The sequence below is a fragment of the Balaenoptera borealis genome (assembly GCF_965194805.1).
Source record: "Balaenoptera borealis genome assembly, chromosome: 8".
NCBI lineage: Eukaryota > Metazoa > Chordata > Mammalia > Artiodactyla > Balaenopteridae > Balaenoptera > Balaenoptera borealis.
Genome location: NC_138865.1, coordinates 41,714,566 through 41,730,398, shown reverse-complemented (window position 1 = coordinate 41,730,398; position 15,833 = coordinate 41,714,566). Strand labels below are relative to the sequence as shown.

At 40.8% G+C, this 15,833-nt stretch overlaps 2 protein-coding genes across 5 annotated transcripts in view; one reads left to right on the top strand and one right to left on the bottom strand.

Moving 5' to 3' along the window:
• UBAP1 (ubiquitin associated protein 1) overlaps positions 1-4,382 on the top strand; it is a gene marked incomplete at its 5' end in the record, with an annotated part of 73,731 nt that extends 69,349 nt beyond the window's left edge. Inside the window, one exon of the mRNA XM_082402432.1 lies at positions 4,204-4,382. Coding sequence (XP_082258558.1) covers positions 4,204-4,269 — 66 coding nt within the window. The 3' untranslated portion in view covers positions 4,270-4,382. The remainder of the gene's footprint in view (positions 1-4,203) is intronic.
• Positions 1-15,833, bottom strand: part of KIF24 (kinesin family member 24) — a 60,674-nt gene that overhangs the window by 12,604 nt on the left and 32,237 nt on the right. For all 4 annotated transcript variants that reach the window (XM_082402390.1, XM_082402392.1, XM_082402389.1 and 1 more), the window contains 3 exons: positions 12,223-12,310; positions 5,329-5,450; positions 4,410-4,515 (listed from right to left, as the gene is read on the bottom strand). In XM_082402390.1, coding sequence (XP_082258516.1) covers positions 4,410-4,515; positions 5,329-5,450; positions 12,223-12,310 — 316 coding nt within the window. The remainder of the gene's footprint in view (positions 1-4,409; positions 4,516-5,328; positions 5,451-12,222; positions 12,311-15,833) is intronic.

Below are 15,833 nucleotides of genomic sequence, written 5' to 3'. Positions count from 1 at the left end.
TTACTACAAAGGGAATAATCATAACTTTACAGTGGAGTAACCTAGCACAAACCACCTTAACTCAGTGATCAAGTTTAACATCACCAGTAATAAGACATATTGACTGATACGATACACTGAGAAGCGTACAACTTCTGTGGTATTCTTGCTAAAAATTCATTATCTCAATCTAATAATGAGAAAATATTACACAAACCCAAATTCAGAGACATTCTGCAAAATAACTTGCCAGCATTCTTCAAAGGTGTTAAGGTCAAAATTGACAAAAACTGAGGAGACTACAGACCCATGATAACTAAATGTAACATAGAATCCTGGACCCGAAAAAGAACATTAATGGGACTATTGATGAAATTCAAACAAGGTCTGTAGATAGTTAATAGTATTATATCAATGTTCATTTCCTGATTTAGATTACTATAGTTATGTAAGATGTTAACATTAGGAAGGCTGGGTGAAGGAATGCTACATGTTTATTTCTGTAACTTTTTTAAAATCTAAAATTATTCAAAAATTTTAAACAATAATAAAAAGATGCTGATTCTCTCACCTCTCAGCCTCCCAATTTATCCCTCATGAGGCCTGGAAATAATGTGTCAAGCTGGAGATTTCAGTTCTGATCAAAAGGACTTAAATACTGTGGAGGGGCACAAGACAGGACTATGCATCTATAAGAAGGAATGAGGGTCTCTGTACACAGCCATGGAGTGAGCTCCAGGATACTGTTAAGTGAAAAAAGTAAAATGTGCTAAAGTACAGTATGCTACCTTTTTTTTTTCCTCCTGAGAAAGGGGTGAATACAAACATATATATTGGCAGAAAATCGTTATCTAAGGGGAGGGAGGTAACAGGATTGAGAGGATAGGGAAGAACACTAGACTTTTCTGAATGTGGCTTATTTTATAACTTTAACTCAATACAAAATTGGTAAGCTTAAACACACAGAGAAGAATTATTTCAAGTGACTTTGCAACACACTATTATGACTGTACATCCCTAGTGGGATACAATTTAAGGGTAAAAAGGAAACTGCAAAGAAATCTTAATCTGAATTCATTAATCATATTATGAGTAATATTAACATGATTTTGGTATACATATATATTGAAGTAGAGCAAATAAATTATATTAATGTTGTTAGGAACTAAGAATTTTAGCATAAGAGAAAAGGGAGAGAAATATAAATTTTAAAAAGTTAAGCAAAAATCCTGTAGTCTTAATTTTGAATTAATTTATTAGTGTGAATCCCTGATATACTTTTACCTTTAAAAAAAAACAACTACGGGCCTTCCCTGGTGGCGCAGTGGTTGAGAATCTGCCTGCCAATGCAGGGGACACGGGTTCGAGCCCTGGTCTGGGAAGATCCCACATGCCGCGGAGCAACTAGGCCCGTGAGCCGCAATTACTGAGCCAGCGCGTCTGGAGTCTGTGCTCCGCAACAAGAGAGGCCGCGATAGTGAGAGGCCCGCGCACCGCGATGAAGAGTGGCCCCCGCTTGCTGCAACTAGAGAAAGCCCTCGCACAGAAACGAAGACCCAACACAGCCATACATACATACATACATAAGTAAATAAATAAATAAATAAACCCAAAGTTAAAAAAAAAAAAAAAAAAAAAAAACTAGGGCTTCCCTGGTGGCGCAGTGGTTAGGAATCCGCCTGCCAATGCAGGGGACACGGGTTTGAGCCCTGGTCCAGGAGGATCCCACATGCCGGGGAGCGGCTGACCCCGTGCGCCACAGTTGCTGAGCCTGCACTCTGGAGCCCACAAGCCACAAGTACTGAAGCCCACGCACTTAGAGCCCCAGCTGCGCAACGAAGAGTAGCCCCCGCTCGACGCAACTAGAGAAAGCCGTGCGCAGCAACAAAGACCCAATGCAGCCAAAAAAAAAAAAAAAAACCTATTTCCAAGCTCTGTCCACCAAAAAGGCCTAGAAGCGAGGACTAACAGTGGTAGTAAGTACCACTAGCACTCTAAATGGTCTCTAAATACCATTTCCCTCTAAAACCAAGGCTTGTTGAAGAAATGGCTGATTCAAGGTCTGGGGAAAAAAATGTACAAGATGAGCCTACAACATCTTGTCATACCAGAAAGCCAGGGACTAGTAGGAACATACTTGAAAAGACTCCCACTGGCCAAAAATGTGTAATTTAAGAAGAAGAAGAAGAAAAAAAAAGATGACAATGAATTTATAATAATATGAAAACAAACAAAAAAATAAACAACAACAACAACAAACTCATGGTCATATTTAGGTTACCAGGACATCAACTCGTTCTGAAAACTGGTGAGTGAAGGCAAAAAATCAAGCATTTATCTTGCCTCCATTGTATGAATTATATTTCAGGATAATCAGATAGTTGTGGGAAAGTTCTTTCCAGTTAATAAATACAGAAGGAATATTAGAATTAGAATATCACCATTTTGGAATCTCTAATGAAGCAATGGATAAAGGTAATAATGCTCACTGACAGCTGCTAAAACCATAAGGTGAAAAAGGTTGACGGGAAACATAGTAATGGAGGAATTAGACTGATAACACTTCAAAATCACAAAAAGAGATAATCAGACATTCTGTACCTCCTGCTGTGTTCCTATAGAAAGTCTAAGAACTACTCATGAATTATTCTTGCCAAAAAAACAGAACTTAAATCTGATCAAGCCTCTAGATCAGCATTTTCCCAATCAAAATATGTGAGCCGCAAATACAAACCATATATGTAATTTTATTATAATAGCCATATTAAAAAGAAATAAAACCATATTAAAAAGAAATACAACTAATATGTATAAAATAGATAACTAATAAGAACCTGCTGTACAGCACAGGGAACTCTACTTGATTTTGCTGTACAGCAGAAACTAACACAACATTGTAAGACAACTATACCCCAATAAAAAAAGAGAGAGAAAAAAATAAAAAGAAATAAAACCGGATGAAATTATATATTATATTAAACATATAATCTTAACTGTATATTAAATATACAATCTTAATTATATATTTTAGTTAATCTGACACATCCAATAATATTTTGGCATGTAATCAGTATGAAAAAAATTAATGATATTTTATATGCTTCAATGTGTAATTTACACTTAGAGCACATCTCAATTCAGACTAGCCACATTTCAAGTACCCAATAGCCACATGTGGCTTAGTGGCTACCATTTTGGACAGCACAAATATAAATCTTAACCACTTTATAGAAAATAGAGGATAGAGTATCATGTTAAACATCAACATGGGATGCAGTCAGCCTAATCCAGAATGTGGGAAATCTCACAGGTCAAGTGACTGAGTTTTCTTCAATAAATACATTAATATTAAAAAAAGAGAGAGAGAGGAGAAGAACTGATATGGCATGAAAGAGGAATATCAACCAAAAGCAATCCGAGGATCTTGTTTGTATCTTGATTTGAATAAGTCAACTGTAAAATGACATTTATGGGTCAACTGGTAAAATTATAACACTTACTGGATAACAGGTATCATTAAATAATTATTTCTTTAGGTATGCAATGGTATTATGTTATATTAAAAAATAAGAGTCCTTATCTCTGAAATACATCAGTAAATATTTGTGGAAGAAATGACATGATGACAGGATTTGTTTTAAAATAATCCAACCAGGGGAAGGAAAGGGTTGGTTAGATTTTTCGTATGTTGAAGCTGGGGGACAAGTATTTGGGAGATCATTATACTATTTATTCTACTATTATATGTTTGAAAAAATAATTTTAAGACTTGATGAGGGCTTCCCTGGTGGCGCAGTGGTTGAGAATCCGCCTGCCAATGCAGGGGACATGGGTTCGAGCCCTGGTCTGGGAAGATCCCACATGCCACGGAGCAGCTGGGCCCGTGAGCCACAACTACTGAGCCTGCGCGTCTGGAGCCTGTGCCCCGCAACGGGAGGGGCCGCGATAGTGAAAGGCCCGCGCACTGCGATGAAGAGCGGTCCCCGCACCGCGATGAAGAGCGGCCCCGGCTTGCCGCAACTAGAGAAAGCCCTCGCACGAACCAAAGACCCAACACAGCCAAAAAAAAATAAAAATAAATAAATAAATAAAGTAGCTATAAAATTAAAAAAAAAAAAATCAGTAGATTCAAAAAAAAAAAAAAGACTTGATGAGAGGGAGAAAGTGTACCTAAGTTAACCATTCAAGCAACTGCAGGAATACTTCTCTGTTCCTAATTGTCAGGGATTGACCAGAGGAAGAGAAGGCAGGGAGAGAAGGAAGAGTTGTCTAGAACTGCCGAGAATCTGATTGGGCAACCTTCATCTCCGTCTCCAACCTTGGAATTCCACTGCCTGATTCCACCCCACCCTCACCTACTTTGGCTGCATGTAAAGAGGGGCAAAATCTCTCAAGAATGATTTTTAGATTAAAGGTTTTGAACAACTTACAGCCAGAAGACTCTGGTTTATTTCCGCACCTTCCATCTTTGTCTGTCTATCTGAGTCTCTGGCATCTGCTGCTCTTTCACTGCCAGCCAAGTCAATAAAAGAGATCCTAGAGAAAAGACACAGCAGGGATGACTTCTTTGGGGCTTTGGTTTATTTTTACATCAGCCAGCATTTTGTGACCCCAGGAAGAAATCAACACTGACCCATCCTCAGGAAAGTAAAAGATATTACTGTCAGCTTTCCAAAAGTATTGCAAGATTCTAATCTGTCAGTTACTGCTGGCACTGTTCACTTAGACCCTTCTGTTGGTTTTAATCATTTGTGAGAAAGTATGACTGAAATTAATTAAACATTCTTCCCATAAGGCTAAATGACCACAATGCAAATCACTTAGGTGACCACTTAGATAATTAAATAGAAACTTCTGTGGGCTGCTTTCCAGCAAACCCCCCTCCCCGCAAAAAAAAAAAAGACTCATTACTCAGAGGTGAGATAGGTTCATCCATCACTGTGGCAGAGTTTGCTAAGATAGCACCAGAGAGGCAATGAATGTACCCAGTTGTCTTATGGCTTCTTTCAGGAAGGATGGATTAATTTTCTTTCTTTCTTTCTTTTTTTTGCCTGTAAGCTCTCTGAGATGCATTTCCTACTATTCCTCTGCTGATATTGTTTTTCACGTTAGAAGCAATCAATGTCCCTTTTAATAACTTAGGGTTGACCAACAATAGGTCATTACTTCATGGTTAATCAACTGATGGCACTTTAGTACCATGATTTATTTCAGAGCTAATAACTCTACTGTGTATCCCTGAAATAAAGAACTCCACAGTGGCAGGATGTCCTATTGTTGACAACACATATTTCAAAGTCACATTAGGGAAAGGCACACAATGCGATTCCCTGTGTATTTCCAGCTCACCTGCCAAATGTCCTCTTGGCTGAATCTTTGATCTGAATTTGGATGATAGCATGAGAGCGGGAGGAGTCTGCATTAACTCCAGTGGCCCCAGTGCTGCGCTCCTTGCTGCCCTTCAAGATCACCTGAAAATAAAATCCACAGGGTGACTTCTGCAAGGAATAAACAAAGCCCTCTGGCTCCTAAGAGTTCACTGAGAGCAGCAGAGACCAGACATATAGCTTTGTCAGTAGACTGCAGTCTTTTCCCTCTATGAGGAAAGCTGCCTAAACTCTAAATCATACAGAATAAGTACCCAAGAGCAATGAAAACAATGTGGAATACTAATCTTGGGGGAGAACATTCAATAGCTCAAGAGCTAATTTACTTCTTGATCTCATATACTCTTTTTAATATCTTTGATGGATTTATCCTGACTAAAATCCCCAGGGCATAACTTGGCTCCGAAGTAAGGTCCCATAATACCCATCTGTCGTAGTAACCGAAGCAAAGGACAGAAATGTGCATCACAGAATGAATGATCACATCCACCTGTTCCACCACGATGCAGTCATAAAGGAGACCAGGACTGATGTGTGGGAACATGGAAGTGATGAGTTATCACAATTGCCATGAGCCCATGATTTCCCTTGAGACCACTGCCCCTCCAAATGGGAGTAAAGGCTAACTTGGGTCCCTCTGGCCACAAAGGAATGGGGGAGAAGAGGTGAAGCCTCAGGAATGGCCTCAAGCCTCTGAAAACACAGCCATATAAGAATATCCTGCCCTGATTTGGGGGAGTGTTGATTACTGAGAATCAAAAAGGTGAAGAACTTTAAAAATATTTGACAGAATCCTCACAGTAGCCTAAGGTGAGGTGAGTATGATTATTATGCCCAATTTACAGCTGAGGAATAAATTCAAAGGTTGATTTGCTCACAAACAGCTGTTTTGTGGCAGAACCAAATTCCACATCTAGTATGTCTGATTCCAAAGCCCATGTAGTTTCTACTACACTGTGGGGCACTTAGGACAAATTCATCTATTTTGCAGTGAATTAGACTAAGAAAGTCCTATCTAATTTTTTTCTCAATCTCTCAGAAGTTTAATTTTTATCATATTGAACATAGCTACAGTTTCCAGATTAAGAGTCCAAAAGTTGACAGAGTCAAACCTTCAACAATAGTCCATAAAATATCTTAACAAACAGGGGTAGGTACTTTTAAAAAAATTAACTAACTGATAATAAATTCCTCCATGGCCTAAGCAATAGTTACATCTCTAAATATTATCAGTGAGATTCAGAATTGTATTTTAGAATCAAATTTAGAATCAAATTTTAAATGCACTCATTTTGTAAATAGCTTGCTAAAAGTTTAAAGGGACTATCTGATGAATCCTTTTGTAAAGAGCAGAAATTGTTAATTTACAAAACTGGATTATCAACTGCATGGATAGCATGTTGCTGCTAATCAGAAATCAGAAGAATTAGAACAGTAATCCCTTATACTGGGTGTGGCAACTGCCCAAAAAAAAAAAAAAAGCACTGATAACTAAACCTGGATGCTGGCTAGGTCACTTAAGCCCAAATCTATAACTGAACCATCTAGTTTGTCTGCCTATCTATCTCTCTATCTATCTATCTATCTATCCATCCATCCATCCATCCATCCATCCATGCCTCGCTTCAAGGCTTGCCGGATCTTAGTTCCCCGGCCAGGGATTGAACCCGGGGCCACTGCAGTGAAAGCACAAAGTCCTAACCACTGGAATGCCAGAGAATTCCCATGAACCATCTAGTTTAAATGCACTTCCTCATCCTGGCCTCTCTCTATCACTCTGATTTCATACTTTCATAGATTACAATGCAATGATGAGGGATTATTTTAGATTTGTATTAGTCTTTTTTATCAAACTTCTTTTTCATTAGAAAAGAAAGACAGGCTTACTGGGGAAAACTTAGAAAATACAGGAAAAATATAAAGAAGAAAATATATACCTTCCATAACCCCAGAGTTAACAAGATTCTGGTGCATTTCCTCCCAGGGTTTTAGGGGTCTCACAGCTCTTTTGAGATATATATATATATATATATATATATATGTCTTTTACAAACCCCATGAAGAGACAGGGGAGATCTTTTAAATGCCTACATTTGTGAATTGTGTAAGCAATATGCTTGATGGATAAAGAAACGATCACAGAGAAGTTAAGTGGCTTATCCAAGGTCACATAGGCAGAATATGGTCAGGCTAGGGATAGAAGCCAGGTACCCTCTGCCACATGTAATCAATGATGTTACTTCTGCTGGAATCTGATGAGAGCTCAGAGAGGCCTCAAGGCCATACCTAGTCAGGAACTGTGGATACTGACAGGAAGCTCAAGGGGTGACCTTGTGGTTCATCCCCAGGGGAGTCAAGAAAGACTGTCTTGGGCTTCCCTGGTGGCGCAGTGGTTGAGCGTCAGCTTGCCAATGCAGGGGACTCGGGTTCGAGCCCTGCTCTGGGAAGATCCCACATGCCGTGGAGCAACTAGGCCCGTGAGCCACAACTACTGAGCTCTGCACGTCTGGAGCCTGTGCTTCGCAACAACAGAGGCCGCGATAGTGAGAGGCCCGCGCACCGCGATGAAGAGTGGCCCCCGCTTGCCACAACTAGAGAAAGCCCTCGCACAGAAACGAAGACCCAACACAGCTAAAAATAAATAAATAATAAAAATAAAGGAATTCCTTTAAAAAAAAAAAAAGAAAGACTGTCTTCTGAGGTTCTATTATAGAGTTTTATACTTGGCTTTTCATTGTGCCATGATGTACTAGATACCTGTGAGTGTGTCTCAGAAAATCTAACATGTTGAGGTGACTTTTCCTGACTAAATGCCTTTTAGAGAAGACATGAAGGAATTTCTGGTCCATGGTCCAGTTTCCTCAGCTTCAGTAACAGTCTGCAATCACCATGTTTTTCAGAAACTGTGGTATAAAGCAGCTGAGCTCTGAGGAGTAAAAATGAGGCAGTCTGTGAAGATCATTAGATAGACTTCTGTAAATGATATACAACTCAAGTGTAGCAGTTAAGAGTAAAATATGAAGTTAGACTGTCTGGGTTTACATGCCAGCTCTGACAATACGGTTGTTTAAACTTTTGCAATGTGAGAAGTTTTATAAATCACTTAACTTTTCAGGGCCCCAGTTTCTTATCTATAAAATGGTAATTTCATAGGTTACTTTTGAGGACTAAAAGAGATAATACGTAGTATGTAAAGCACTTAGTACTACGATTGGCACATCATAAGTTCTCAATAAATATTAATTAAAGAAAATATACTAAAGAATTAACATCTTTTTTTTTTTTTAATGTATTTATTTATTTTTGGCTGTGTTGGGTCTTCGTTGCTGGGCACGGGCTTTCTCTAGTTGCAGTGAGCAGGGGCTACGTTTGTTGCAGTGCGCGGGCTTCTCACTGCGGTGGCTTCTCTTCTTGCGGAGCACGGGCTCTAGGCGCGCGGGCTTTAGTAGTTGTGGCACGCGGGCTTCAGTAGTTCTGGCCCGCGGGCTCTAGAGCGCAGGCTCGGTAGTTGTGGCACATGGGCTTAGTTGTTCTGTGGCATGTGGGATCTTCCTGGACCAGGGATCGAACCCGTGTCCCCTGCATTGGCAGGAGGATTCTTAACCACTGTGCCACAAGGGAAGTCCCAAGAACTAACATCTTTGTGTAAACTTCCAAAACTTAAACTATTTCTTTTTAAAAATGTAGGGACTTCCCTGGTGGTCCAGTGATTAAGACTCCGTGCTTCCAGTGCAGGGGGCATGGCTTCGATCCTTGGTCAGGGAACTAGGATCCGCACAGCAGGAAGCGAAGCTTCATCTGCCGCTCCCCATCACTCACATTACGCGTTATCACCTGAACCATCCTCCCCCCACCCCCAATCCATGGAAAAACTGTCTTCCATGAAAGCGGTCCCTGGTGCCAAAAAGGTTGGGGACTGCTGCTTTAGACAAATCATGTTATGTAAGTAGTAAAATGGGGACCTGCTACAATAGAAAGTAGAGACAACTATGGAATTCTGTGGCACTGGGAAATATTCAGGGACTTATTAATAAGAATAATAGCTGTGACAAATTTAACTAGCATCACAGTAAGCATTATATGTATATTATCTCATTTCCTTCTCTGTCACACAATCCAATCGTCTGCTAACATCCACCTATTTCGGGCTCAGAAAGGTAAAGGATGTGCTCAAGGACACATGGCACTGGGACCCAGCTCCATCCAGACTTTAATCACGAAGCTTCCTGCACAAATACCAAAGACAGGCTATGAGCACTTCAGTAGGATAGGCACTGTGTATAGACTAAGTCTCTATCACCGGCATACAACTGAGGCTTATCTAGGGGAAGCTCTTACTCTGTGGGCCTCTGCTACCAACTACAGCCAAGGCAATGTTAAAACACGAAACAGATTTATTAGAAGTTTAGGAATGGATACCTGTAAGTACACGAAATGTCTGTAGGAATGACTTAAAAGCCCAAAAACCTCTACAAGGGAAAAAATGCCCATCATTTGCCTGACAAGCAAAACCTTGATTCCAAATCTGGTTGCATCAGCAAGTCCTCTGTAAAGGCAGGGAAGTCCTGGTCCCTGCATTGGTAAGACCAGGTAATAAAATACACCTGGAAGGAGAAACTTCTTGGAGGAAGGACAATCCTGTGTGAAAAATGAAGCTGCCACTTGTGCAGGCAGGTAACAAGTAGCCATGCCTGAGTGAGCCTGAGGGTGATCTGCGATGGTGACATACATGAAGATGACACCTGAGGGTGACACTTGAGCAAACACATAGGTGATACCTGAGTGAGCGTGAATGGTGACACCTGAGAGAGAGTGAAAGTGTGACACCTGAGTTAGCAAGTGCTGTTGTTTCAAGTCAGTAAATGTTTATGAGGGTAACCATGTCAGATATCCATAATTTATATCAACTTTCCACCTTGATCTCAGCTGGCTTCCTTCTTGTACAACCTCATATGTATTACAGACTGCGGGTATCAATGGCAATAATATGTTCACTAACAAGAAACTTCTGCTTGTCTTAGAAAACGCACCTTAGGATAGAGCAGTGCCATAAACTCTTCCAGGGTGAGAGCGATTTGACACCAGATTGCCCACTAACATAGTTATGACCCATAGCCAAGGAAAAGAGACTTCCTTTTAGTGTTTGATCCTTTCCCATTCAATTGGTCTAATTTCCAAGAACAACAGCATCGTGAGGACCAACTCTCCTGAAACTCCCAGCCAAATGAAGGAATGACTAGGGGAGGTAGGGGCAAGAGGACCACAGGGAATAGGTGTATAAGAAACAATTGCCTTAGGACTCTGCAGTGGAGGGAGCTCTGGACAGGTTAAGAATGGTCAACAGCCTCAGAAGAGCCCTTCAGCATGTCCCACACACTTTTGTTCTGTGCCTGCCTTTGCAGTCACTAGAAAGGGGCTCTTGGCTCTTAGGTGACTGTCTAAAACAGCCACACTAAGGTGCCATCCTTGGATTTTGGGTACCAGGATTCAGGAATCTGATAATCACATAAAAACAAGGTTCCAGCCCTTAAACAAAATTTACCTATTTGTCCCAAGAAAAAGAAACTGTTAGAAAAAGACATGTATTAATGGTGGGCCACCTCGCCATTTCACACACCCAAGTCCCTGGAGGGATGTACTGTGAAGCTGTTCTAAAGGTGGGTATTGTCAAGTACCCAGCCTGTCCTTCGAGCATTCTCCCTCTGACTCTAGCCAGGCTTGCTGGATATACTAGCATGACTATGATGGCTGCATGTTAGAATCACCTTGGGAGCTTTTAAAATAATACCCACCTTCATACATTGCTAGTGGGAATATAAAATGGTGCAGCCACTTTGGAAAACAGTTTGGCAGTTCCCCAAAAAGTGACTCAGCAATTCCACTCCTAGGCATATACTCAAGAAAACTGAAAACGTACGTCCACACAAAAACCTGTACCTGAATGTTCATAGCAGCATTATTCATAATAGCCAAAAGGTTGAAACAACCCACATGCCCATCAACTGATGGATGAATAAAATATGGTATATCCATACAACAGAATATTATTCGGCCATAAAAAGGAATGAAGTACTGATACATTCAACAACATGGATGAACCTTGAAAACATTATGCTAAGTGAAAGAAGGCAGAGACAAAAGGTTGCATATTGTGTGATTACAGTTATATGATATGGCCAGAATAGGTAAATCCAGAGAGATAGAAATTAGTGGTTGTCAGGCACCAGGCACAAGGGAAATAAAGAGTAACTGTTAATGGTACAGGGTTTCATTTTGGTGTGATGAAAATGTTCTGGAATTTGATAGTGGTGATGGCTGTACAACTTTCTGAAAATACTAAAAAAATCACTAAATTATATATTTTAAAAGGGTGAAAAAAGCAGATTTTAAATACCTTTGGAATGATACACAAAATACTAAGAAATATATTAGTTGCCTCAGGAAAAGGGAATGGAAGGAATATTTTCATTGTACTTTCTGAATTTTGAATCCATGTGAAGGTATTACCCATTAAAATTTTTATTGAAAATAGAATATTTTTCTCCAGCAGCCTTTACCAGAGCCCACTACCATAAAAATACACATTAGCAGCTTTTGAAACTGGCTCAAAAGTATCCTCTCATGCATTAGGCTCTCCCATATGCCTTACTTCCCACTATCAAGGCATTGAGACAACAACCTTGTAGAGAAAGGAGCCAACCTCTCAGAGTAGGATTCATATTTTATAAATGTGAAATGGTATGTTTGTCGTCGCCCTTTGCCTAAATCTGAGTCCATTATATTTGCGAGATAGCAAAATGAAGTCTTCCCTGGTACTTAGGCTGCTACAGTGGGGTAGTAAAGGAGGAAGAATTACCTCTAAGAGAAGCTCCACACTATCCACCTGAAGTTCTCGCAGTCCCACTATCTGTACCACATGCTTGCTATCTTCTCTTGCGAAGAGCCTGCGGATGCAAGAACATGGTTGGTTTGGCAGAGCTTCAGTAACAGACTCCCCAGAACCCAACCCACCACTCCCCATTAAGTAGCAGTTTTGCTGTTTGGGTGGGAACGATATGCATTCTCCTCATCGCCCCCCACACCTCCTGACTCCAGCCCCAGGCTTCAGAGGCAGTCTTTGATTGTTTTAAACAAATCAGCATCTTTGGCTACAATGAATAGAATGAGCATTTAACCCAGACCTATGCCAATCAGTGGATGGTGTATTCCTGGCTACAGTGATTGGTTCAGGAGTGGATATGGGATCTTCGCTGGTCCCATCAGAATAAAGTCCTAGCCTCTGGTTGTTAGGTGCTCTCTTTTCCTCTCTAGAAGTGAAAGCATGTGGCCCTGGGAGCAGTGGCAGCCATTCTACATCTACAAAAGAGACAGTTTTGGAATGAAGCTAATACCATGGAAGGTAGAGCAGAGAGATGCAAAGAAACCGGGTCTTTATAACATCACTGAACTTCTAGAGTAAAAAGATCCTAAGACTTGACTATCCTCTAGGCTTTCTAGTTATATGAGCCAATGACTTCCCTAAATGCATAAGCCAGTAAGAGTGGGGTCTTATTTTACTAAATACTTTCAACATAAGGAGTCCTGATACATCTTCTAAGGAAGCAAGGAAGAGCTGGTGTTGCAACTGAAAGCCTCAGGCCTGCGTGTAACAAAATGAATGGTTATGGTCTACCATCATCATTGAACCAGATCCACCAAGGGGCATGTATTGAATCTATCAAAGACTCTAAGATTATTTTCTCCCTTAATAAGATACTGATTGCCAAATAAAATGAAATAAAAATAATAATAATGGGATTTCACTTCATAGCCAAAAAAAGATTTTCTCAAAAAATTTTTTTCTCCATCTAAACCTTATCCCAAGTTTCCAAATTTTTACAGAAGGATAGGAAAACAGCCTCACCAATGCCCATGATCTCTCAGAAGACAACTCTATTGGAACAGTTAGGCTTCTGGAATAAAAGAAGGATCTAGCTTTCAGAGCCTTCACATCACTCCTGAACATACTTCCCAGGCCCCAGAAAAGTTCCTAATGAATAGCCTAAAATGCACTGCTGTATTTTTAAATCATATAAGCAAGAAGTATATTTTTATCACTTTTTATGCAAAGGTAAAGACAACTTATCTTCTACTTTAAAGAGTTAATCTTAAGATCTTTAAACTTTGGTTTCTAGTTTAAGAGGTAGACTGAGCACATATACTTCTATCTACCTTTGACAAAGCCCCTCTTATAGAAAATATATTTTATTTTAAAAACAACAGGATAAGTCATAACAGCTCTAAACAAACAAGAAAGAGTATTATCAATGGAGCAGGACATTTTAGAAGTCTCAGAAAGGTAGGAAATAAAGAGATATTAGCCAATTAACCAGAGACATAAAAAAAAAAACAAACCCCAAAATCCCACAGCTCAAGACACTTTCAGAATAAGTGTGGGTATTCCCTAGTGAGCCCTAGAGAAGCTTTAAACCCAGGAGTTAGCATATTCCCATCCCCTTGGCTATAATTAAAGAACGTAGAAATAACAGGACAGTATATCGGGGTCATTCATTAAAGAACTGCACTCAAAAACAGCTGGATGGGCTTCCCTGGTGGCGCAGTGGTTGAGAATCTGCCTGCCAATGCAGGGGACACGGGTTCGAGCCCTGGTCTGGGAGGATCCCACATGCCGTGGAGCAACTAAGCCCGTGAGCCACAATTACTGAGCCTGCGCGTCTGGAGCCTGTGCTCCGCAACAAGAGAGGCCACGATAATGAGAGGCCTGCGCACCGCGATGAAGAGTGGCCTCCACTTGCTGCAACTAGAGAAAGCCCTCGCACAGAAACGAAGACCCAACACAGCCATAAATAAATAAATAAATAAACCCAAAGTTTAAAAACAAAAACAAAAACAAAAACAAAACAGCTGGATATCCTGACTGTCCCTTCACACAAAGAAACAAAACACGCGTGCGCACGCACACACACACAAACACACACACACAACAGTGGCTTTTATTTTCATGCTAACTGTTCTTTAAAGGAAGTGGCCATTCTGACTGGAAAGCGCTCCTAATAATGGTATTGAGGCTTGAAAGAGAAGCTGTGATGCAGCTAACTTGAGGCTTCAAAACCAACGCAGAGAGTAGAAAAGAAAAGCAAGTCTTCCCCAAAGCAATCCCAAAGTAGCAACCCTTCTTTATCTGGCAATTGTGTCATGACTGAACCCCCAACACCTGTACACTCTCTGAATTGTGGCATACTGAAGGTCCCTTTTTTGTTGAAATAGTCCACAGGATGGTGGCCTGCCTAAGCCCACTCCAGTGACCTCTCCAGTTATGCTACTCAACACTCTAGTGCCCCTCTATGACGGGGGCCGCCCTATCATGCTCTCCATGAACTGGAGCTGCTCCTCCACCCCTACTCCCCATTCCAGTGCTTTCCTGGAGCACGTGAAACTTGCACGACCTTTTGGACAGCCCTGTAGGGGCTTAGATATCTTTGCTGGGGGCTAGTCTCTTTCACTGCTTTGGTTTCCCCAGACTTCCACCATGCTCAGCCTCAACTCACTCCTCTTCACCTGGTGTGGCTGCTCCCAGCATGTCTCAGGCCTGGTTAATTCTGTCCTGACAACCTCTTATCCTTCCACTTCCCCTGTTCCCTCTCTCTCCTCCCTGTTCTCCCAGTCACTTCATACCTCCACAACTTTGTGGCCTCCTACGCAGTTAAAATCATCTGTTTCAACCTAAACAAAACTTTATGCCAGAAAAATACAATAGGGATTTAAAATCAGTTACTGAATGAATACATTTCCAAAGTACTGTATTATGTTGCAAGGGCAATAGGTTAAGCCTTATAAGAGTTAATGTGAAGAAAAGATTTTCTTTTCTTTTTACTGATATCAGAAAACTATCATTTTTACCCTAAGATTATTGAGAAGAAAAACAAGAGGAAGTGGGAAACATTATAGTTCTTCCAGTGTAATAATAGGTCAAAAGAATAGGAAGGGGGCTTCCCTGGTGGCGCAGTGGTTGAGAATCTGCCTGCCAGTGCAGGGGACACGGGTTCGAGCCCTGGTCTGGGAAGATCCCACATGCCACGGAGCAACTAGGCCCGTGAGCCACAACTACTGAGCCTGCACGTCTGGAGCCTGTGCTCCGCAACAAGAGAGGCCGCGACAGTGAGAGGCCCGCGCACCGCGATGAAGAGTGGCCCCCGCTTGCCGCAACTAGAGAGGGCCCTCGCACAGAAACGAAGACCCAACGCAGCCAATAAATAAATAAATAAAAGTCATTTGTGGGAAAAAAAAAAAAAAAAAAGAATAGGAAGGGATTTACGTATATGTTGGTTTCCTGACTTCCTGAAATTATAATCTTTTTCACAGACCAAAATAAAAGGGATATAGTCTTTTGATGAGCATTAGGATACTGATCACTTAAAATTTTAATACTAATGGAAGGCTAATTTATATTTTTCTCTAGCTGAACTG